The 25397-nt window shown below is 32.3% G+C and overlaps 1 protein-coding gene across 2 annotated transcripts in view; it reads right to left on the reverse strand.

Annotated features, from left to right (window-relative positions):
- Positions 1–25397, reverse strand: part of LOC148610166 (cytoskeleton-associated protein 5-like) — a 59127-nt gene that overhangs the window by 4681 nt on the left and 29049 nt on the right. For both annotated transcript variants that reach the window (XM_088542288.1, XM_088542289.1), the window contains exons 20-45: positions 25189–25280; positions 23132–23189; positions 21838–21963; positions 21269–21399; positions 20652–20826; positions 19153–19266; positions 18369–18497; positions 17739–17933; positions 17114–17353; positions 16215–16322; positions 15698–15847; positions 14734–14937; positions 14213–14348; positions 13599–13789; positions 10249–10373; positions 9521–9694; positions 7602–7725; positions 6226–6405; positions 5177–5364; positions 4547–4622; positions 3755–3943; positions 2940–3071; positions 2453–2545; positions 1673–1832; positions 836–969; positions 286–351 (exon numbers count right to left, since the gene is read on the reverse strand). In XM_088542288.1, the coding sequence (XP_088398414.1) occupies positions 286–351; positions 836–969; positions 1673–1832; positions 2453–2545; positions 2940–3071; positions 3755–3943; positions 4547–4622; positions 5177–5364; positions 6226–6405; positions 7602–7725; positions 9521–9694; positions 10249–10373; positions 13599–13789; positions 14213–14348; positions 14734–14937; positions 15698–15847; positions 16215–16322; positions 17114–17353; positions 17739–17933; positions 18369–18497; positions 19153–19266; positions 20652–20826; positions 21269–21399; positions 21838–21963; positions 23132–23189; positions 25189–25280 (3690 nt within the window). The remainder of the gene's footprint in view (positions 1–285; positions 352–835; positions 970–1672; positions 1833–2452; positions 2546–2939; positions 3072–3754; positions 3944–4546; positions 4623–5176; positions 5365–6225; positions 6406–7601; positions 7726–9520; positions 9695–10248; positions 10374–13598; positions 13790–14212; positions 14349–14733; positions 14938–15697; positions 15848–16214; positions 16323–17113; positions 17354–17738; positions 17934–18368; positions 18498–19152; positions 19267–20651; positions 20827–21268; positions 21400–21837; positions 21964–23131; positions 23190–25188; positions 25281–25397) is intronic.

Genomic DNA, 25397 nt, shown 5'->3' on the forward strand with positions numbered 1-25397 from the left:
TTGGGGTTCAAAATGTGTACATGTATTTTATTTTTGCGGTTTATAGCAGTACTAGGAAAGTTAATCATTATTTTTCAGCTATTCAAGTTAAAGATAAATTACTACAATTTTAATTTTTGCAGGCAGATAGTAAAGATAAAATAACTAAAAAATTACAGTAAAATGAAACATTCTTAAAGTAAATCTGTATTGGATAAAAAAAGATCATAGAAATCTGGGAAGTAGTGCAAGAAAATCATCTCTAGAGTTCATATTAAGATAATACAATTTTTAAGATATCAGTACCAGAATTTCAGGTTCAGGTTCTGGGGGTTTAGCTATCACTGGTTCTTCCTCTGGTTGTATTTTCATCTGAAGTAATAAAACAAGCATTGGTATACCTATCAAATTGCTAGGGTGGAGGTAAGTATTGTTTTTGTGGGTATGCTGGGAAATATTCAGGTAAAATCTTGTATTGCATTGTAAGAGGCATTTAAGTCTAAAGATGTTTCAAAAGTTAATAATAATGTAAGGTGATAACGTGTGAAATTGAAGATAGTATATTTATCATATTTTGAATTTTAGACAGTAATCAAGTGATATAAGACACAATTCTTTTTCAAATTACTCCATATTGGAGAAATCACTCCTTTTAAATTGCCAGGGAAGCATTTTTATAAAAAGTAAGTGTTGGCATTGTCCAGATTGAAATATTGAGTTGTCTTGTTTTGGTCATGTAACCAAACCAAATTCTTAAGATTTCTAGTTTTATATTAGGTCATATTATTGAAAGAATATATTTTGGAAACACTGAGTACCAGTATACCATACTTGATACCTTTGTTTGCCCACTAACCTCGTTATTATCCAGGCCACAACGAGACCTGAGTAGTTTTAATCTCTCTCTGTAGTAATCGACTTGTTGTATGTGTTGATGACCTATTGAGGTATCATGTGCACTCTGCTGGAGATTATCTGCTCTGATAGATACTACAAAATAAATTGTTTTCATTAATGATAGAAGGATGTAAAAATACAGCATCATAATGTGTACAACAAAAAGAAACAAACTCCAGTGTGCAATAAGATCTCAAATCAATCCCTCCATTGTGAGCCAAGATTAATTGCGATGAAATTTGAAAAGACATACAGACAAGGTGATTCCAATATACCACCCACTCATTGAATCGGTCATAAAAATTAAGCTTTGCTATTAAGTATAGGAGATTCCGCATTAATATTATTCCAAGCCTTGCGAGTACAATACTGAAACAGAGAGATAATATTCACCAACATAAATGCAGTAATCTCATTATTATAATGTAGTGTATATTTTAAACATATGGATACAATACATTCTCTCAGAAATTTACTTTGTATTGAACTATTGTAATATATATCATACTTCCTCATTCTTTTTCCAACCAGCAATTTAATAAAAATAAGAATGTTTATAGACATTAACCTCATATGTATAATCTCCTTCTGGTTTGTTTCAAAATATAATAAATGCATTTTGGTAATATTTTGTATTTAATGGTGACAACAATGAAATATCTTTTATTGGTGTAGATTTCGAAATCAAGATGGGTGATCTTTGTTTTTTATTAAAATATAAAAGTATGCTTCTGAGAAAAATTAAGAAAATTTTTAGACCAAACTACTAAATATCAACCAAACAACACTTTAATACCTCCAAAGTCAGAGGATGAGACTTTTCCTTCTCTTTCTTGCTCTATATTCTTCAGGCCTCGTTCAATGTAGTTTTGGAAGAAATTTGAGGATTTCTTCAGAAAGGGGTCTAAGTCTGCATCAGGATATTTCTTTTTGAAATCATACAGATCATTCAGACCCTAGATATAAAGATAGAATAGGTGAAACATTTTGATTAGATCAGATTAGAACAGTGTTCCATTTTACGGCATGTACCTTTCAATAAAAATTACTAATATAGTCCTTGTAGAGACTAAGTACAGTTATATCAATATTCACAAAAATAGGGGAATGGCAATATGTTCAAAACTCAAAACACTGCATTTTGGATTTTGTTGAAAATTGAACTTAACTGTATTTTATGGTACTAAATAACTGCAAAGTTAAAAGAAGTAATCATAGATTTTCTCATTGATTTCTTTATCATCTTGAAACCATAGGGGAAATGACAGACAGGCGGATGGATGGACATGCAACTTTTTGGAGCATATCAGAAAATACCTTGTAATTTGAGTGGCCTGGTACTGATCCACCAATGCATCACTATCTTTTCAGATATGATCAGAAAATCAATACCAGAACCATTTTGGGGATTCTGATCCATTTCCTCAATAAGCTAAACCGCTAGAAGTCAAAAAAGAGTAATGACGACTAGAAATTTTTTTTCCTATCCTAAGTTTTCATTCAGAACATTCATTCTTATCAGAGATTATAACCAGCACAGTATTTTTATACACTGACAGACAAATCAAAGACTTACCTCCCTTGTATTTTCTTTAGATCCAATCTTCTTGAAAATCTCAGCTAATACATCATGAGTATTCTTATTCAATTTCTTTGGTTTTTGCGTACTCTGCAAAACAACAACAGTTGAAGTTAATTTTTTTTTGACAATTGTAGGAAAAATGCATCAAATTCCACAAAAATTCTTAATTTTCATATTGTCAACAAACTGGATGATAACCCAAGACTTTTATTACAATTTTTCAGAACAAAATGATTTACAAAAGTTTATGACACCAGCTACAGCTCTTGAATGGTGTAAAATTCCCATTTTCATCATATACTATCTCAAATTCCAAATAGAATCCCCATTGCATTTTTCTTAATAAAATATTCACATTATCAAATTAAATTGTATATTTTTCATATAAATAAATATTAAAAAAAACAAAACACGTATTTTCCCATCCCCCATTTACAATAGAATGGTAAGTATTCCCCATACAAATACTGTAACAACCAACCCTGGGAGTTTTCTGTTGCTCCTCAACATTCCATTCATTTTTGGCATTAGGATCATTCTGTAAGATTTTCTGAATGTAAGCCTTTACTTCAGAGTTCTCGGCAGAGTCTATTGAATTCACATGTTGTATGATCTGTAAATGTGAAAAGAATAATATTTCATACAGTAAAACATTATCTGTATTCATATCATGATTTAACATGTAATTTCTTTGAAATAATTTCTAAAAACAATTTTATGGAAAATTTTAATGCAGAATACAGTACTACTGTATATTAGGTAATTTTTGTGTATTGATACATTGGCTAATTTTATGTCATTTTAATGGTTTGAAAAGTTAATGATTTTAACATCGGTGGATATCCAATTCCAATTATCAAAATGAAAATATTGTTATTGTAAATTGGAATGTAAAAGGTTTATTTTATTATGTCACGATTAGTTATTTTTATTCTTCGTATGTTTTTCATGTATGTGTTTACTCAATGTGTAATTACATGTTTGATTATCTATATATTCCATGTATGTTTACAGGCCTTAGTATATTACTTCATGTATATGTTTATTTACATTGAATTTCATTAATAAACTGATTCAGTTTCTGGATAGCTTTTTTTTCATTCATTGCATTTCCCAGTCTCAATTTCACATCCCAGATATAACCATTAACAAGTCAAATTTCAACAGAGAACTCCAAATGGATACATACAATGCACTCTGGGGTTCTAACAAGAAGAGGTCCAAGGTCCTTGTCCTCAATATCTAACCTTCGACCTTTCAAATTTTAACATTGCTCTAAGGGAGATAATCACTTACTTTAGCTCCTTTTAATTTGACTAGGGAATGTAATACTGTTCTAACTGTTCTCAAAGGGAGATCACTAGATTTGGTCTTCCATGAGGCACTTGGAAATTCTTTCAGGAACAAATGTGTATCCAGTAAAATTTTATCGAGATTTAGATCATTTATAATGTCTGGTAACATACGCGTCATTTTCCATAAACACTGAAATTAAAACAATTTTTCGCAATAAAAGACACTGCTCGGGAAAAGTCTATATGCTTTGGTAATTTGGTAAAATATGTAGTCAGTTTTTAAATGAGCTTCCATTGCTTTCAACATACACCCTGTCTATATAAAGACACATACTAAATTTGAAATTTATTCATTCTTTTGGAGCTGAGACACTTCAAATTGAGTGACAAATGGACAGGGTGATTCCAATTGACCATCTACTTGCTGAGTTCAGCTATAATACTTACGTTACTATTAACTTTTCAGACATTCAAAGTACTGAATTGAAGCAAAAGTAAAGAAACATCCTTGTGGTCGATTACACAAAAAATCAAAAGTGTAAAATTACAATTAAGTAAAAATGTAAAAATACTGTAATCTATGAATTTCTATATTTTTTATGAAAAAGACAGCAGTTGTTAAGCTAGGTGTGCTCTTAAAAAAGACCAAATGTTATTTCAGTACATGCCGGCTTATTAACACCCAGACCTCTGCTAAGCCCTCATTCAAGAATTAGTGTTCAACAGATGACACAAGGCTTAATCAGAATCTGTAATGCATCAATCATAACATATTTTTTATTGAATAACAAACCTTCATGACCAGTTCAATAAACTTTACAGTACATGTCTCACTGGCTACACAGTCTTGTAACAATCTTATCAGGGCACTGAAATACAAGATATATGGTATACATATTTATATGAACTTTAAGTTTGGATAATTTAAGTTACAATCTAACTGACTTTAGGAAGCAAGAACTTCTACGATTCTTTCTAGTCAATAAAATCCAATCTCTGTATGAAAAGGTCCTGTAAAACTTTTATATGAATGTGACTGATTAACAACAATGACATGACATGATATATACCAGGATATTAAAACCTAATTGGTTTTTATACAACCTTTGTGGTTCTCAAACCATTTTTCTTGAAAACTAAAATTGATCATGCAGCCATTTCTTTTAACAGCTCGGATACTATAAATTAAAATGTTTTTTTTTTATTACTGTTTCATAGCCAGATAAAAATGATGAGGAGGTATTTTCTTGTTTTTAAATATTGATGAGGCATCTTCTAAAAGGATGAGAGAGGGCCTGAAAACCAAGTAACTAACTTTAGAGGACTAAATTCTACATATAGTACTGAAGACCTTTGCACTACATTGTATTAAGAAATAAGAAGTAGAAAACATGGATGAAAAGTAGAAAAAAAAGACTGTTACCTCAAGACACTAGTATTGTCGCCATGCTCTATGATTTTAACTACCATTACATTAACAGTCCTAATGATCTGTGGTCCCTCCTCTAATGCAGTCAGTCGGTTGTCTAGTAATATTGTTACCAAACTGTTTACCAAATCTTTCAACACATCTTTAGAAGCTTTCTTTGCCAGTGCATTATTCTGGAAAATCTGTAAGAATAGAAACTGCTTAGTTTGACTGTAGAATGCACGAGAATATATTTAATGAAATTTGACATGTTTTTACTAAAGTGTAACAATTTAAATTTGTCATGTGTTGGCTTATAACTGGATAAAAATGCATTTATTTTGTTTTTCTGAACACATTTTGACAATATTGCTATGTGAAGCCACATACCCTTGCCTATGCAAAAAAAAAAGAAAAAAAAGAAGAAGTGCAAAAATCCTCAATATGTTCCTATAGTGTAGCATGTGCAAATTCAACTAAGTCACATGACTTCTGTACAATTTCTCAAATCAAAGCAGCAGCACTATAAGACCAACTACATATGGTGACTAACAATTCTACAAAATTTGAATAAAATCCTTTGAGCAGTTTCTTAGGTGTTGCGTCCACAAAATCAAGCATGGCAAACCTGATAATTTCTATGGCCATCAAGTATGACAGTAGATGATTTAGTTTACTTGACGAACTAGATACTACAATACCGTAAGCAAAACCTCCTGCTCTTCTACTCATGAACCAAATGGGAAAAAATATACTAAGTTTTCAAACAGGAAGTTACATGACACTCCAGTATAACATTGAATGCCACAATATGTCATCCATAGTAACAGCTTCTGTCAAAATATCAACTGACTGTGGTAAGCAGTAGAAGAAAAAATCTGTCCTCACTGTTGATAATTACCGAAGTACATGTTTTGCATCAGGAAAACCCAAAAGTCATTCCAATACATGTAGCAGTGCAAAATAAGAGGTGCACAATATCATCACGAAATAAAAGAGTGTGTTGGAAAAGCATGACAAATGAAAGAGCTTTAAACATTGTTTGCGGGGGGTATAGAACTTACAGCTAATAGTGTGCCAAGCAGACATCTATACAGCCTGGTGACATCATCTTTACTGGTGAACTCACTACTCATATGAGTGGAGTAAACCATCTTTATTTGCATAGACATAGACAATAACAACTGGTCGACATGGTTACTGAGTACTTCAGCTTTATCTTCATCTTTAAGTACCTCATCAATCTAAAATTGAAAGCCAAGTTAAGATAAAAAGTAAAATTTGAAGGTCAAGATTGAAACATTGGAAGAGAAATTGACTTGGGCTGACATTTTCATGCCAATGGGGTTGTTGTCTCTTTGACATGTACACCATACTTATTCTTGTTATATTGAGTCAAATCTGTCAGAAGTGATTTTTCTAGGAAGAACAAAATAAAAGCTGCAGATTCAACTTACAAATTTTACATAGTTGGTCACTCACATGGGTAAAAATAAGAAAATTTGTCCAGCTGGTCAATCAGGCAAGTTTAGTCCAAATTGATTGACTGATTGAAAAAATAAAAAAAATGATCAAAGTGAAAATGCTAGAACTGAGTCAAATCTGTTTTAAGTGACTTTGCACAGAAGAGCAAATTAATGGCTGGACAGTCAGCTTACATAATTGGTCGCTTACAGAGGAAAACAATTGTCCAACTGGTTAACATTTGACCAAACTGAACGCCCCAGAATGCAGGTTACCTCCCTTTATGACAAGTTGAACAAAAGAAAAAAAAACATTTAACATTATGTGGCTCAGACTTTAACTTCCCAGTCATGAAATTTGGTTGTAATGGGTCAGTGGGAGAGTGCTTATTTTTAATGGGTCAGTGGGAGAGTGCTTATTTTTAATGGGTCAGTGGAAGAGTGCTTATTTATAAGTTGAACAGAAAAAAAAACCAAAAAAAACAAAACCATTTAACATTATATGGCTCAGACTTTGACTCCCCTGCCATGAAATCTGAATGTAATGGGTCAGTGGGAGAGTGCTTATTTTAACATCTGACTTCAAACAAGTTTGACTGTACATTCATTTCATAGAAGCAACTTTCCAAACATAAGAATATACTGAATAAACTATGATAAAATCCATCGAATCAAACATATATGTTTGAAGATGAAATTTGTGTCATTTTTTTCAGAGGCTAGTAGTAGTTTTGAGATATCCTTAATTTTTGTATTTAAAACCACAACATACTAATAAGAGAGAAAAAGTTTTTTTTAACATTGTATATTCCAGCATTTATCTGAATAAAAAGTCAATACCTTATTCTTTGACACCATTTGTTCATTTAAATTAATCAAAAAAAAAAAAAAAACAAATTTGGCTTTAACAATGCTCTCAATCCTCCTTACAGCATGTAGAAATATTTGTTGTTTTCTTCAAAGAAATAATTACAAACCTGTGTAAGTGCCTGAATACATATGGTGATATCAACTGTTGTTATCTGTGATATTACCATAGCAACTGCTGATGAAGCATCTTGGGAGTTAATGCTCCTCATCGGTGAAGGAGGTCTAGCTCTCCTGAAATAAAAAGAAAATAATTCACAGATATTTCATATGTACCAACCTGGGCTCAAGCTACTTGAGAAAAACAGGGAGAAGTGACTTCTCTTTCAAAGAGACACTAGGGAGAAGTGGGGATAAACAGGGAGAAGTGAATGTGCATGTGTGTCATTTACTAATGCTTTTTAAAATTATGTGTGTTATATGTTACTTACATGCACACAATATAAGCAGGCATTTTTATATATTCATTTTCTTTTATTGAGATAAATGTTACTGTTTCTTTAAGCTACATATGTAAGTAACTAAATATTATGGACAAAATGAAATCAGCCTGCCGACTGAATGATTGACTGTATCATATATTCATGGAACTGTATTTCTAATATATACCTCTACCCCTTACCAAATTTATTACAGCAAAATTAATATATGATTTAGCAAAGCAAAGCTTCTTGCATTGCATTGTCCTATTGATTTTGTCTTTTTTAGCAGCACTGGAATAGAAAATTTCAGGTACTGATATTCTGTTGGAATTTTCATTTTGTTGTGTTTTTTTCCTGATCCCACTTAATCCATAATGATTTCTTGTTCAAAATATCCACTCCCTTCATATAATTTGATCAAGAGTATCAATTATCATGTTAAAATTTTATTACTGACAAATCAAGACTGAAACTTTATTGCCACATATTGTAGTGGTCGGTACGAACTTGTCTCGAGCTTAAGAAATGTTCTGTCGAAATGGAGAATTTACTGTTCTGTTATGAAACATGAAGATCAAAAGAAACGCTTCAGGTTTTCTACCGAATTATCAATTAAGTTAAATTTAACCAAAGTCCAAAGAACCCGCATAACAAATTTACTAACGAAATGCGAGCGGTAAAACATGAACGATCGTAAGCTGACGTGAAGAATGTTCATTCCATATCCGGTTTTAAATATTTGAAACAAAATTCTGATTAAAATACATGACTGTAACTGATAATTCGATAGATTTCTAAAAAAAATTACAATTCATTTGCTCAAACAGGTGCCATTTTTGTTTGGATTGTTACTGGAAGGGAGATAACTCTGGTCAAAATACCACTTAAAGACAGAGTACCGTCCAGATCATGGGCGATGTGTCAGAAAATGAGAGGGCGACTTCACTTTGCATTTTATGTTATCTGAGGGTGAGGTGAGTGACTCCAGGGCGACTAGTTTGCCTGAATCACCCAGTACCGTGAGTCCTGCCAACCTTTGTAAGTCTTTTTTCAATGAAAGTTGGAGTGTTCCAACTTTATTGGCAAGAAGAGAATAATCTAAAGATGGCATATATATTCTTGTTCAATAAGAAAGGGTTTAAATTACTGGAGATGATAAAATTTGATTTTAAACTTGCAAGCTGTAGCAAGCATACTGAAATCAAAATGGAAGATGTGCATATCTAATCACTAGTAGAGAATGGAAGAAGTCAGGCGACATGTTTCCCATCACTTCGCAAAGATTGCACTAATTTTCAAATCATAAAGGAATTGTCCATCTACAATCACAACCTGATTGTTGATTTTTTGCCTAATAGCATCAGATATGTCCTATACATGTATATGTAGGTGGTCTGAAACAGGAATGGCCAAAAATCATTCTTTCTGAAAAGAAGGTAATTCTGAAGTTTACATTTGAAGTTTTAACAAAATCCCAGAGGAGATGTTCCAAGAAGTCTCACATTTTCCTACAACAACATAGCTATGCATTATCACTAAGTGGTTATTTGAGTGCAAATATCTCCACCCCTCATAAGCAAAGCCTAAAATATATTACATGTACTTACACAGCTGAAGGCATAGACACAGGCTGGAACAGTTCATCTAAGTCATACTGGTACAGGTTAGGTATTTCTGGCTGAGACATCTGGTCATCATCAACCTCAAGGGCAAACTCCTTCTTTACAGAGTTGGATGAGGCAGATTTAGGCAAGGCAGTGCTAGGTCTATTTGTATGAGCCCTGGAATAAACAGCAATACTTTAATATATGAAACCAAGTTAGATACTTATTAAGATATTATTACAATCAAGAAACTCTCATTAATAAATTGTTATGCACTTCAAGATAAGCTTACCCTGAAATTAGAGCTGTTTAGTGAAAACTATTTCCTGAGACTAATAACATGATGAATCAGTTTTCTTTTCAGGGTGAAAAAAAGGCTAATGGTCCTTGTTCTGATGATTTGGGTTAGAAATGACTTCCTTGAGGTCTTCCTTTTACTACTTGATATTACATTTCCTTCTAAGCAAAAATATTTGGCCAAACCGCAATAAATGTGCTGAGCACTTGAAACACCTACCCACTGATTGAGAATTCTAAGTCCCATAACTCTGCAACAACAAAATTGAAAAAAAAATAATACAGCGAGGAGATGCTAGTCAACAACCTCCTCAATTTTTTTTTTAAAAGTCGTTTTGCAATTATTGTACGAAATGTAGAGACAAGGTTATAGTGGTGTACCATAATAAGACAAGCAACTAAAAATGAATAGAAACAGAAAATAGTAGACTCACTGTTTAGCAGGTCTCTGTGGTTGTGCAGGTGCTGTACTTGGTCGTTCCTCTACTGGCTGGGCTGGTTTGTTCTTCATTGCTCTCTTTATCCTCTCATCCAACATACTCTGGTCCTTTTCTTTTAACTAAAAAAATATATGAATTATTAATTATTCATCAGCAACTTTATCATTTTTCTAATGTTCTCACTGTCCAATATTTTTTTCTATCTCAGAATACATCAGAAATTTCCAACGACAACATTCTATTAAACTGACTGCAATACCACCAATAAACAGAATTATGTCAGTTTTGGACGTCTTAAGAAAACACCACAACTCTGCCTATTAAGTATGTTGTGATATTTCTGTCTCCTCTTCAAAACTGCCATAATTTTATATTTTACTACTAAATGCAAGAATAGCACCTTCCACTATAAGTGATTTTCTTTGACACCTGTAACACCTGTATATCTTAGGTGGAACCTCAGGTCACTTTCATGTAACATACAACAATCCAAAACATTTCTTCCCTAATGTTTCCTTTATCCAGCTAATACCCCAATTGTAAATACAAGTTATCTATTTTTAAATTGTGTAATTATTACCTATTTATGAATCCCCCATTACATGTATAAATCCCTTTATTGACCTTGTTTATTTACATGTATCTAAATAAAGTATTAAACTTTTGTAGTTAATTTTAGGGGATTGAGTTGATCTTTCTTTGATGTAATGACAATCACCTGATATACTGCCTTTGATAGTTAACTGACTGATTAACGAAGAGATTTATTATTTCATTTATTTCATAGAGGTAAACATTCTCCTTGAATTATGAATAAAGCTATTAATTTTACAATAGAGAGTGGAGAAATAATTCAAACCAATAATAGGCTGAAGGAGAACGGTTTCTCCCATGAAATCTATAGAAAACTTTAAAAAAAAGTCAAATGGTGGGAAAACTCTCACTGAAATTGAATCACAGCCTGGTGATTAAAGTCATTTGCATTTTTTAATTTCTGGCTCAGGATGGGAGAAATTTTAATCTATGTTCGAAAGAAAAATTAATATTGCAAATTTCAGTATGCTGTGCACTGCCCAAATCTTTTCATAAATATTAAAGAGGACCATTTCTAGTAATTTAAAATCGTTTGAATATAGCTGAAATATTGCTGCTCGGACGTTAAACCCCAACAAACAAACAAACAAACAGTAATTTAAATAAACACATACTAAACCTAAAACTTAGTGTTTTTAAATGAAAAGAGGTCTATTCTTAATTCAAAATATCAGGAACATCAGATGAAAGAATTAATATTATATAACTACAACACAGCAAGTTTCATGACATTCTGTTCAGTGGTTAGAGTGAAGTTGCAATAACAAAAAGAAACTGACAGATATACTAATATACTAAAGGACATGTTAAAAACATTCAGCCAACATTTTTTTATAATCTGTTTTCGACCAATTTTAGCCAAAAATAAAATAAAAATAAAAGTATGTGAATGTGGTTTTATTTTTGTAAATTCCGCTGACTACTGGAATATTTGAGAGAAAATCCCATGCTAAAAATAAAAGAAAGCAGATCGCAAGTTTTCATTGGACTAGTAAAAAAGAAGCAACTAATCAGGGATCATTTTATTTTAGTAAGCTATCAGAAGCACTCAGCATTTATCTTTAGTTAATAAAAAACAATGAAGGTAAATGGCTGACCACAACAACAAAACGGTCGAGGGTCAGCCTACAATTATTTCAAACTCGTCATTATTGAGGAATACTGAAAGAAGAATCTTTCTCTATCCATCAATGAAATAATTGATGAAATTGTCAATGAGAAGGCTGTGGTGGCCATAACAAAGGTGTTCTGCCATGGTTCCACAAACATTTTTATTAAGCAAACAGCTTCACAAGAATTTATATATTTAACTCCATGAGCTGCATGTTAATATAATAAATGCCATTAAACCAAACATTCTCGCACACTGCCCAACATACCAGGGGGCAAAATTACACCAAAAGTTATGTTTAAATCTCAACATATCTTGTAACACAGTAAAAATGTACAGCACGTAATTTGCATTTTACAAAGCAAGACTTATCCAACATTACACCTCTGCGATTGATACTGATATAACCAACTATTTCAATACCAATAGCAAATTCAAAATAATAATCTTATCTCGAATATGCTCCTCTCTAACCATCAAGTGAAAAGATTATCCTTTATTAATAAATTAAAGGAATCACATTTAAATACTGTCCTGTATAAACATCTTGCCATTTTCTCTGGCTTGGACAGCTGGTGATTACTGGTCATTGTAATAAATGTACATGTCATAATTGTAAACAACATAGACCTCTATAAATTTAACTATCAAATTACATAAACCAAAGATGAACAACACTGCACATCTCAGGTACAGTTTTTTTCATCAAGATCATTTCACCTACCAATAAAACCATTATCAAAACACATTATATCAATAAGATGCTGACATCCAGTAGTCATACCTAGGACACAATACAAATGTGATTCTCAAACTAATAACCACAACTGATCAGTGACAATGAAATTAAATGTGGTGTGGGTTCTGATGTATTTACCTACACAAAAATATATTGAAGGGTCGAAATGTTCACAAATGAATACACATTCAAAACACTTCGGAAATGTAGCCAAAAACTAAGAAAGGAGTACAAATGTATCTACACATCGAAAATATTTTATACACCTTCTTTTCAAAAGGAATTAATCCTGAAAATGGGCGAGTCAAAATTTGTGTGTATTCTCTGTTTCATTGTGAAAACAGTTTCAATCAGTCTTTTAATAATTGTAAAAGTGAAATGTATATTAAAATTGGGCATCAAAAGTTTTTACTTTTCGCACATTTAGAATATAGCAATAAAAAATAAAAATGAAAAATAATTACTTTTATTTTTATTTTTCCATCGACTCGCCAAGATTTTGACTTGGATTTTTATTTTTATTTGCTCCACGTGACCCAATTTTAAATAAAAAATCCAGTAAAACAGATTATAAAAAAATGTTGGCCTTATACTCTCCACCATTCAATTGCATGGAGTATAAAATAAAAAGTTTGTTTAAATAAGTCTTGTACCTCGAAAATAGACAAATCAGGCCTACAAGTAAAATTTCAGTATATACATGAATATAAACACTGTGCAAAGTTTGAATAATATTGGCTTTATATTTCTTAAGTTACAGATAATACAATACAGGTATCCCATAAGCGTGACAGACAAAACAGTGTTGAACAACTACACAACCTGTTTTACTGTTGGAAACCAAGGTCAAAACAACCAGTAAGAATGAGGAAACTTTAAAATTACTTATTCATCACTTACATGTACAAATTTGAAGAGTTTATCCTGCAAAATCATGTAGGCCACAACAGTTGTATTGAGAGCAGCATTTCTCACACCATTATCTTTATCACCGATGTTGGCAGCAATAGTTTTCATGGCCTGAGCTGGTGTTGGCTGACATATGTTGATACCATGACTTTCAATCAAGTTCCCTAACTCTTCCAAACATTCTGAAATGGAAATGAAACAGCATGGAAACACAAGCACTACAATCTTCAACCATCTCAGACCAATAATTTTGTAGGCAAAATAATTTTATCTTCAAATATCCAGCCATTATACTAAAGCAAAATTTAAATAGAACTCGAAATTCTGTTTTTTGGACAGTTACTTTGATTTGAGTCATTCTATCAGACATTATTGCTCACCCAATCTCTGTAATCTTTAGATTTGAGTCCATTTATCAGACAATTTACTAACCCAATCTATATTTATAGTATTTACAATGAGTCTATCTATTAGACTGTTTACTCACCCCTTCTCTGTTTTCAGAATGAGCCCATCCATCATGTATACTCAGTATACTCACCCATTTTCTATTTTCTCTGCTTGGGGTTTTAAGAATGAGCCCATCTATCAGATAATCTACTCACCCATTCGCTGTTTAGAGTTTTTAGATTTGAGTCCATCTATTAGGTGAGTGAACATTTTACTGGCTGGGTACACATTGCAGATCAACTTAAACAGAGTCCTCACATCTTTTCTAACATTGTCTTTGTTCTCTCCAACCTAATAAATACAAGACAATTTGTCTGAAAAATGCAATTGCTGTTATAATGACAGTTGACACACTATTTCAAGGCCAACTTTTTGTTACCCTATCTCATGCAGTTTGCAAGTCGAGAAAAACAACTCACCAATTCACACCAACTCATTGCCATAAATTTGTCATGGATCATATTCATTGAAGTAGTCTGTGCTACCACACAGGCAGACATGTATTATCAACAGTTTATCTCAAGCATATGCTATGTCAGACCTTTCTTGATGTAGAACGTCCCAAAGCTCAGAAACAAAAAAGTCAAACATTGAAAAATTGCTTCCTTCCATCAAGACAACCATTTATCAATGGATGAATGGGTGGACAGTATATCCATACTACATAAAACCCTACCTTTATCACTAAGTATGGTATAAAAGACGAAGCTTCAAGTTCATGAAGATGGTAATCATCATCCGATAACATGGTAAACAGGTTCCGTAGATATTCTAAAGCTTTGTTTAACATACTAGGGTTGGTATCGAAGAATCGAATCGTCGTCCACTTCAGGATTAGATCTAAGTTGCCCACAGTTTCATCATGTAATGGAGACATGCACTGAAATAAAGATGACAGAACTATATTTATTTCCAATTATTTTCAATTCAGAAACTACATCTATTGCTTAGTTTAATGCCACTAAAATTTCAATGGAAATAAATTTTATGATTTTTTATGTTCAAGAAAACTAGAAATAATTTATTCGTCAATCCATCCTTATAAAAACATCATTCCCATTTAAGTCTGCTGTATAGGACTTCAGATATAGTTTCATAAATATGGTTGTATTTTTCCAATTATCCCCATTCAACAAGAAGTATTTACAACTTACATGTATGTTGAACAAAGAAATACTTTTGAATATTTCAACAGATGTGCCCTAGTTAGTTGACCTGATTGGTTGCGCCCAGTGTTTGTTGTGATATTTTGTTATGTAGAGTAATAGTCCATGCAGAACTAGTTAGGACAGGTCAATAAAGGACAGTTAGCTAGAAATAAATCTTTCAACCCTGGACACATATATATCTAATAATCTGGGTATATGAAAATAACGATATAAAGGCTGCCCAGTCATCTCAAATAGTTCTAGCAATACTGTATAGCATGTAATTTTGCAGGGTCCTAATTTTGACATATTTTAGCAGTCTGCCTAAAACTGCCAAATAAAATTTCCTGAAATATTTACTTGGGGTTCATTATTCAGTACACCACTTGGCATTCTCCAAATCAGAAACAGCAAAATATTTCATAAACCTTTTTGCCTCAGATTTGCCAAATTTGATACCTGCCATACAATAATAGATATATACTGACAAACCTTCATCAATGCTTCTATTGCTTTGATGTGGAGTTTGAAGTCACTATGAAACAACTGGTCCATAATGGTTTTGTTAAAATTCTTTTCCATCTGCATCTTAAGTTGGTCTATAAATTCTCCTCTTAATTCAATGAAGTTCCATTTCAGAACCTGGAAAAATATGCATATAAAAGCCCTACTTCAATCATATTTTCTAAAATCTATACCCATGTTATTATTACAGCATTATTTCAACTGTCATGGAGTAAAAAGTACCCACACTAAAAGCAGCTCGTAGCCAGCCGAAGTCTATTAAATCTGCCTACTGTATGCTCAAAACAATCTTCTTTCATAAATGAACACCTTTCTTCCTACTTAAAACTTCTTTCACACTAGTAAGAACATTATTTACACAATCTGATCATTGCTTTTATCTGTCAGAAAAATAACCAATATTTCCTATGTGAAATTCTGGTTCAATCTAACATCAAAGTACATGTAACAGCTGTGATTCACATTAGCAGTACCAATAACAGACCTTGAGTTGTTTTTCCTCTTTAAATCTCTGTTCTTTAGGTACAGTTACTGTCATAACTGGGCTGGTATCCTCTTCTTGCTTTTTCTTGCTACTGCTAGCGGGAGGAGCCTGATAGAGTTATAAACATTGTATTACTTCAAAACTAACTGAGAAATGTTTGAAGAGCAAGGAACGTATTCATCATTTTCATGAATACAGTATCTCAGGTTATTTTTTTCAGTTAAAAAAAAGAGTTATTTTAACAATTGGCATAAATGGACATCAAGTATTTCTTGTTCATTTAATTTTCGTGGTCTAATTCATGGAGACTCTACACTTTATCTTGCTATATTTTTGGGTAAAATAAGGAAATGTGAATGACCAGCTCATGATAAAACAATGGCAAATTGGAGTCTCTGTGATTTTCTTTGATTCTGAATAATTGGAATTGTTTCTTTATGTTTTTGAAAAAACACAGTCTATGTGTTCTGCAAAATGGTGACCATTGGGGAGTGAGAAATTCTACTTTAATGTTATTAAAATTGGGTAAAACTTATCTATGATGTTTGTAATAAGACCGTCAAATGTCTATCACAGTTTTACTACAATTAATGAAAGCAACCTTTCACAGCAAAAACTGGAATAACTGTGAGCAATATTACCTCTCCCAATCCAAGTCATATGATCAAGATATAAACAAACTTGTCAAATAGAAAGTATATGTTGTCTGTAGAATTTCTCACTTTCTCACTCCCTAATGATCACCATTTGGTCAAAAAATCAAGTAGCTGTGATAAATACATGTAGTTGCAGAGAAAACTGTAAGGTTTGTGGATGGACAAATGGACAAAGCAGAGTGTATAACAAACAATAGTCATTGAACCATTACAAAAAATATTTATATGAGACAAATAACCTACCTTGCCTTTGCCAGGAGGTTTCTTGACATTTTTGCCAGCAGGTTTAGAATCTCCTGAATCGGACACTGCTCCTGATAAAGGCCGAGACTTAGCTGGTTCTGGGTCAGGTTCATTATAGTCATCTTTGACTGATTTACTGACAGCCGGAGCAGAAGCTGCTTTCTGTGTTTTCATTGGTTTAGCTGGGAGGTTGGCTCGTGCTTTCTCAATGATAGCCATAATCTGGTCTTTAGACGCAGGCTGAAAACAATCAACAATTTTACTACTGTGATATGACACATAATTTATAAATAACTATATTTCTTACTTCTGAATTTTGGTCTGACATAATAAAACTTGAGATATTACTTGAGAAATAGAATACAAACATTTTCAGAATTAGTGCAGAAAAAAAAAATAACAACTTTTTCTATGAATTTGTGACAGTTTGTAAAAAATTGAAGACAAAATTAAAACCATTCATACCATATACATGTACTTAGATGCAAAATTAATTTTTGCAATATTACAAAAAATAGTAACTGTGAAATATGAAAAATTTTAAAATGTGAATTTTTAGTATTGTATAACTTTTTTGTAATACATGTAATACAAAGCTAACACATATGTGTATGTATCCTCCTACCTTTAACTTAGAGGTAGCTTTGGCCACACTATCGTAACCTGTATGGATCATGAATGGTACCAGAGCATCCTGGGCTTTCTTCCGCACTTCACCATTCCTGTCTTCCAAACATGAGAGCAAATGTGGAATACACATTTTAAATTCTACTGCTAACTTCTTGTGGTCTGGTAATTTCTCTGATAACCAGCCAAGTAACTGTAAAAATAACCCAAAAATTCAAACGATTCAATGATTCACTAAATTGGGCAAAAAAGTACTAAGATATGTTTAATTTTCAATATGCATATGATGTTTATTTTTTTACATACTTGTGTTGGCAATTTTTAAATATTCAGGGGTAAATGTTATTTGACTATAAAGGTAAATAAGTCTTATTCTTTCAAATTAATCCACACTGGTGCATAAGAGTAAACATGGGCAGCAAAAAAACTGGAAATAGACAAACAATTAAAAAAAGGTAAAATTATGTAACAGTGGCAGAATTTTGTTTAAAAGTGAAAGAAAATTGAGTCTAATAATCAGGTCATATCTTAGAGAAACAGACAGTATGGCAGAGAAATTATCTGCTTCATACCGAGTACAGATTTGACAGGAGTAAACCAATAGATAATATCAGAAATAAGAATATACCTCTTGTTTTAGATTAGGATTCTCTATTTTGAGAGCATCGCTGAAAGCTTCTATTTCAACCAATGGTGCCAACGTAGTATTTTCTGTCCACAGATTCAAAGCATTGACAGCTTGCTGACGTAACTGTGGCTAAAATAAAGTATTGTTCAGTTAGGATAACATTTCTAGAGGCCAGTAGAATACACATAGTTTAAATGTACAATGTTAATACCTATCTGAAAGGATTAAACCTTTGAGAAATGATAAAAAAAAAAATTTATATACCATTTTTATTGCTTGTGCCACATCTTTGATGACTGTTTTTTGTTCTATCAAATATCAAATGGAAGACATGACAAACTGTTATGTTTTAATTTGTCTTAAACTATCATATTTAAGTGTCAGTTTCTGTAAGAATCAGGCAGTGGGTGAAACATGGTATGAAAAAAACCAAACCATTTTGAAAGTTAATTTGACTATTTGTACCATCAGAATCAAGAAAAAAAGACAAGATTTTTCATATCGCTTGGTAAATTATTGTAATTTCATTGAAATGCACTGAAAATGAACATTTCAAGGACAGAAAGCTCTGTCAAAAACCTCATATCTGTAACACTCTATTTTGAAAAAATCCTTAACAAATCCTGTGGTGCAGAGATCAAGTAATGGTCTTTTCAAATTGGAAAGCAATCTTGAGTGAAATTACGTTGTCAGATCAGTGGGGTTTTGACATACATGTTTCTGATTTTTCTCATTTTGCCTGATTCTTACAAAAATTTATACTTAATCATCTAATGTATATTACCTTTGAATCAGCAAAACAGCCTAGAAGAGCTGGTCCAATAGTCTTAATGTGGGCCTTGCAGTGTGGACCCATATTTGTAGCCAGGGTTACACATATTCCTAATGTCAGACCAACCTGCAACATATAAGTTATAAAATTGTCACTAAAATATAGTGTCATCCCAATTCAAACAAATTATGTTTAACTCTGATCGCTAGTTAATAGGCATGGCCTTTCTTAACAGGCACTTAAATATAATATTCATATATTAAAGTATTGAACAATGCTAAAGCATCCAACTGTTATTAAAATCAAATAAAATTGTCTTTTTCATGACACGATAAGTGGACTTAAAAATCATGTGTTCATCAATATTTCTGAATTTTTTTTTTTTTAACATTACAGCAGTTATTGAATTATTTAACCTCTTTGATATGCTAAATCTAACAATGTATTTAGATTTTGAAAGTTGAACCTTAATATAAGCTTGATACACATAGTGAGGTCTGAAGGGTAAAGATACTGAATAATGAGTTGATTTTTTTTATTTAACATAGACTTGCTTTAATTCATGTACCATAAACAGTATCAAGGCATTGTAAGGCTTTGTTGTCCCAAACCTCATATTTTCAGGTTATAGGGAGACAACTACATTTAAAAATAATTTTTCTAAAACCAAAATTCAAACCCATATGAGTCAACTTTTATTGTAATAATTCCTGCATTGATAGTCAGGTACAATGAACATTTTGGACATCTTTACATTGACAAATTTCCTCCGAGTTAAAATGTTGCTTAAGTCATGTTTTTTATTATTAAAGACTGAACTTAAGTAATTGAAAAGTATCATATTGCAAAATTTAATAGATGAAAAGTATTTTCCCTACCTGCCTACCCAAATTAAGGTTGACTGATTGTTGGGGTTTAACGTCCGAGCAGCAATATTTCAGCTATATTCAGACGATGAACATGAAACCGTTGATAAAATGAACATGAAATGATGATGAAATGAAAAACGGGATGGGACACAAGGACAGTAGGGTCGACAAACTTTGATTGCCACTAGAAAAAGGGAGGGATGGGTAAAGTCGGGCAATTTAGCCTCCAGTGGCGGAGCGCAAAGGTTCCAACTCCTATCGAATAGCACAGCAGGGTTCTTTAACGTGCGAGGAACGTGGCATCTTTCCCAACACGGTGCACCACTATGGTTTGCGGTCAGGTTTTCCGTATTATAGCCTGACAACCCCAGCATGTAACATGCCAGGGGTACCCCATTCCACCACCTGAGGCACACATCCCAGTTGCTCTGTGGGCAGAGCGCCTAGCCCCCGGCTAGGTTTCTGAGCACTATTTAGTAGCCTTTTACGACAAGCTTAGCGCTGCTGCAGGCCTATTCTTTTAACACCCGGACCTGTACGGGGCCCCAAATTAAGGAGCTAGGGTCGGGTATAAAGGGGAAACAAACATTATTTTAAGTGTAGTCCTAGCCAGCCATGTACTCTCTAACTCCAAGAACTTACCAGTACTTTGTTATTATCTCCTAGTCTGACTTTCAAACCTTCAGGCAGTGGACCCAAGTTACCATTTATACACTTAGCCTCACTTAATATGGCAGCAATCTTTTCTAGAGCCTCCTTTCTGATTTTCCAATTCTTATCTGCAAGCATCTCCATTAGCTCAGCAGTGAATTTATCCCTATAAAAAATTATATGCAAGGCACTTGTAATGAATGATTCAAAATATAAATTTTCCAATACTTTTGAAAAGTGAATGGACACCTGGCTTAAGGAGGTAGACCTAGGGTAAGGGACATATCTCTTACAAATCATTGAAACGTTTGTATTCAACATTTGACATCAGTCTCATGTAAGCATCAAAGTAACCTGGATTGATTTCATTCTGTTTCAAAGGAAAATTTTGAAAGGCTTTGGTGTAATTGAATATGATACAAACATTTCACTGATTTTAAGAGGTATGTCCCTTACCCTTGGTCTACCTCCTTAAATTAACACAATCTTCACTCTAGAAGAGTTTCAGTTTACATAGCAGTCACAGTATATGTTTCTAGCACAAGTGATTATACAAATTCCTGAAATATTCAGATCTTCTTTCCCAGCTCAATAGTACCAATACTTACCCAACATCATTTCTTGGTATGAGGTCAGCAACATTTATTTCCTCTTGAGGATCATCTTCCTCCTCTTCGTCACCACCATCACTAGCGGGGGCAAGACCTCTGGATGGGGCAGGGGGCTTCTCTCCTTTCACCTATTACAGAAATTTTAACCTAGAGACAGCTGATCTAGAGATCACATCACAAATTTTGAAAACCCTAAAATTGTTGCTTTGAAAGAGAAGTGACCATAAGTAATGAATGATAAATACACAACAGTTGAGCTTCACCTTGTTTTCATTATGTAGGTGATGAAGATCAATCTCATTTTATGTCACAATAATTTTTCTTCATTTTGTAGTACATGTAATTTAAAGCTTATTCTATGATGAATATTTATATACTATATCATATCTATTGTTCATACTATAAAGAGGTTTTTAGAAAGTGTGAAATTTCATACATATAGTTGCAGGGGAAAGTCTAACCATATCTTGTACTTTAGCCATTTTTTACTTTTGTAAATAAAAAAGTACAAATTTAGTGAAGAAAATTACAGTGAATTTGATAAGGTACTGAATAAATAATCTTACCTTTTCAAATTCTGTGTCAATTGTTTGTAAAAGAGCTGGTTTTTCATCTTCAAAGAATGTCCTTAGTGGCTGTCCCATGTACATGTAAATCACTGTCAATACAGTGATTGCAGAAGTTCGGACAGCCTATAATTAACAAGACACATGTTTAAAGCTATAACTCATGTAATTCCTAGCTATTTTCATAGAGACAGAAAAGAAGTAGAAAGTCAGAAGTAAACATACATTAAAAAGAGTATTCAAGGGAAACAAGATTAGAGTAGAAATAAAAAAAAAATAATCCAAGGATAAAGATCAGACAAGGCATACAGACACACACTAAAAAAAACCAAAATAACAAAGAAACAAAAGTAAACGATCAACTTGGAACATTGACCACTCACAAACATGGCAATGGTAAAATGTGGATTTGAAAAACAGAATTCATTTGAAAACAAAACATCATATCTGAAAATTGTTGTTTTCATTTTTTTCAAAATGTGTTTTCTTCAGTTGGCAATATTTTTTTGTGATTTGATTAAACATCATCAGTTTATGGCATAATTTTTTAGAAAATTTCCTTAAAAAATTCTTCAAGGTTGAAAAAAAAAACACTGAAATTTGCAAAATTTGAAAAACCACCCACACAAAATAAAGAAGAGGAAAAATAACAAAATCATAAAAATAATCAGACTAGAATATAATACTGTTATAAGATGGAAGAAACATCTCATAATCGATGACACATTTGTTTTTTGTTTATCTACATGTAGAAGTGAAGTTGAACATTTGTTGAAGATTAAACATTTTGGATAGATGTTGAAAAGTAATACCTAATAAAAATTTACTTAAGAATTGGCAAGAATAAAAATTTTGTCTATTGAAAAATAACAAGTTTTCCATGTGCATATTGTTTATATTATAGTATTTATCTCAAATTAATTTATAACCTTTTAACAATGAATAAATATTTCAAAAAGGTTCCATCAGTTTCATATGATTTCATTCTTGATTTAAGGAGATAGACCTAAGGCAAGGGACATTACTCTTGAAGTCAGTGATATGTTTGTATCATATTCAATTTTACCAAAGCCTTTCAAGCTTTCCTTTGAAACAGAATGAAATCGGTCCAAATTACTTTGATGCTTACATGAGATTTGATGTAAAATGGTGAATATAAACGTTCCAATGATTTGTAAGAGTTGTGTCCCTTACCCTAGGTCTACCTCCTTAACAGCAGAACATATGAATTCTCTACCACTATACTGATCAAATACATTCATAAAATCTTAGAAGAAACATCTATGGTACTCACTGGATGTGTTGCACTAAAAGCCTTCTTGATATAAGTTATCAAAGGTTTGACACTCAATCTGAAAAGAAAGATAAAAACAGACTTGATCTTTGGTTGTTTAATAGACAAATGTATACACTCAATTGTAATAAAACTATTGTATACACTCAATTGTAATAAAACTATTGTATACACTCAATTGTAATAAAACTATTGTATACACTCAATTGTAATAAAACTATTGTATACACTCAATGTAATAAAACTTATGTATACACTCAATTGTAATAAAACTATTGTATACACTCAATTGTAATAAAACTATTGTATACACTCAATGTAATAAAACTATAACTAAAGTGTATGAAAACAAAACATGAAACAGTCAGTATCTTAAAGGAGAAGACCATGTTATTGTGCAAGTCATAAATATCAAAACTAGTCTTTTAAATGTTCATGAAAATTAAATTGAAACAAAATTATTTCCTTTTTTGAATTAATTAATCGTGATTTAAAATTAGGCAATTTGAATTTCCCGCGTCTATGGGCGCCACCATGATCGGTTGAGTTGTGACGTCACAAAGTCGGTTTGTAAAGTGAAAGTAAATAGGTAATTGATAACGATGTCCGAAGAAATCTCAAATTTGGGACTTTTCCCCTATAATTTCGACCCAAAATAAATAGAAGAGATTGAGGCACAACATGTAAGTAAATGTCAGACAACAGTGACGAAAACCAGGATTTGCTGCCAGAAGATTAGTATGTCAGAGGAAAATCTACTTCCAAAGAATATTCGTGTTGCCGATCAAAAACTTTTAGAATATTCTCTTTTATCATTCCTGCAATCATCATGTTGACAAGACAACATGTTTTGGTGATTAGATAAATAGGATCGTAGAAATATTTACGGAATATTCTTTGTTTACATATTATTTGCAGTACTTGTATCAGTACCAAACCAACTTTGTGACGTCACGAGCCAATCGGAAGCTTTCAGTTAGAATCAATTAAGTCTGGTTATTTAATCTTCCTTCAGAAAGGAGAGTTCTGCAAGATGGCTATCCACTTATATTTCAAAGATTTCAAACTTTGCATAGCCTTGAGCATTTTACAGAAGCGTATTTTGCATTAAAGGTTATTCATTTTTGTTTATGTGGGTATGATTTATCATAAAAGCTGAAATTAATACAAAGGTGGCCTTTCCATTTAATTTTTTAGAATTTTTTTTACTAACTTTTTCATGAAACACTTTGTCAAGTAACCTTTCATAATACCACTGCATCAAAATTATGTCATTTTCTGAAAGTACATATATACTAGCCTTCATAAGAATCATGCAGTTCATAAAATATGGCATGTAAAAGCTCATCACTTTCTATTTGTGCCATCAGAAATAAGAAAAAAAATATTTTGCTATATTTTGGGTAAAATGGTTTTATTATTTAATTGAAATACACTGCAAATGTCAGAATAATTCAAAAAGCCACTACTCTGTCAAAGAACAGTCTTCCAACATTACAGAACTACCAACCCAAGTTATGAAAAATAGTAGATCTGTGGGTGTGCAAAAAATTTTTGTGAGGAGCAGGCATTGCTTTTTTGCTTCTACCTACACAAGCTCAATTGAAACCATGAGGTTCATTTTGTATTATAAAGTACATCACTGGCAGACACCGAAAAGACCACAAAGCAGATTTTACTGGAAAAAGTCATAGCTTTGAAAAAAAAATACAGATTTTAGTTTTTTTTGGCTAAATTTTAGGATTTTCTTCTTATTTCTAAAACATATTTTCATGGCTAAAGTAATTGTTCAGTGGTGTAGGAATGAAAAAAAACCAGATCAATTCACAATGAGAAGAACACTTCGAGTGTGATGTCCTGTCAATCAAGAAGATTTTTGACATGCAAGTTTCTTTTTTTCCCCTCAGTAATTGTATGATTCTAACGAAGACTTGTACTGTTGAGATAATGGTAATGTCCTGCAATTCTTTAATACTGGTAACCACACAATCATCTCCATTAAAACACGTATTGAAATCATAGACATGTACTTCTCATTAAATGTTTAAAAAACATACTTCAATCCAAAATCTTTGACAGCTTGAGCTAACCAAACCAGAGTTTCAGCTGTGTTTTTAGGGTTCTTATTTTCAAATCCCATTGGAATTACCTGCAATACAAGACTGAGAATGTAAATCTCCTTGTTAATTGTCCAGTTTACCACATAAGGAGATCTAAGGAAGTTCATCTGGTGATTGTCAATTAATATATTTAAAGGGAAGACTTT

Source organism: Perna viridis, chromosome 8 (assembly GCF_037379345.1).
Source record: "Perna viridis isolate PV_CMFRI_1.1 ecotype Kerala chromosome 8, ASM3737934v1, whole genome shotgun sequence".
NCBI lineage: Eukaryota > Metazoa > Mollusca > Bivalvia > Mytilida > Mytilidae > Perna > Perna viridis.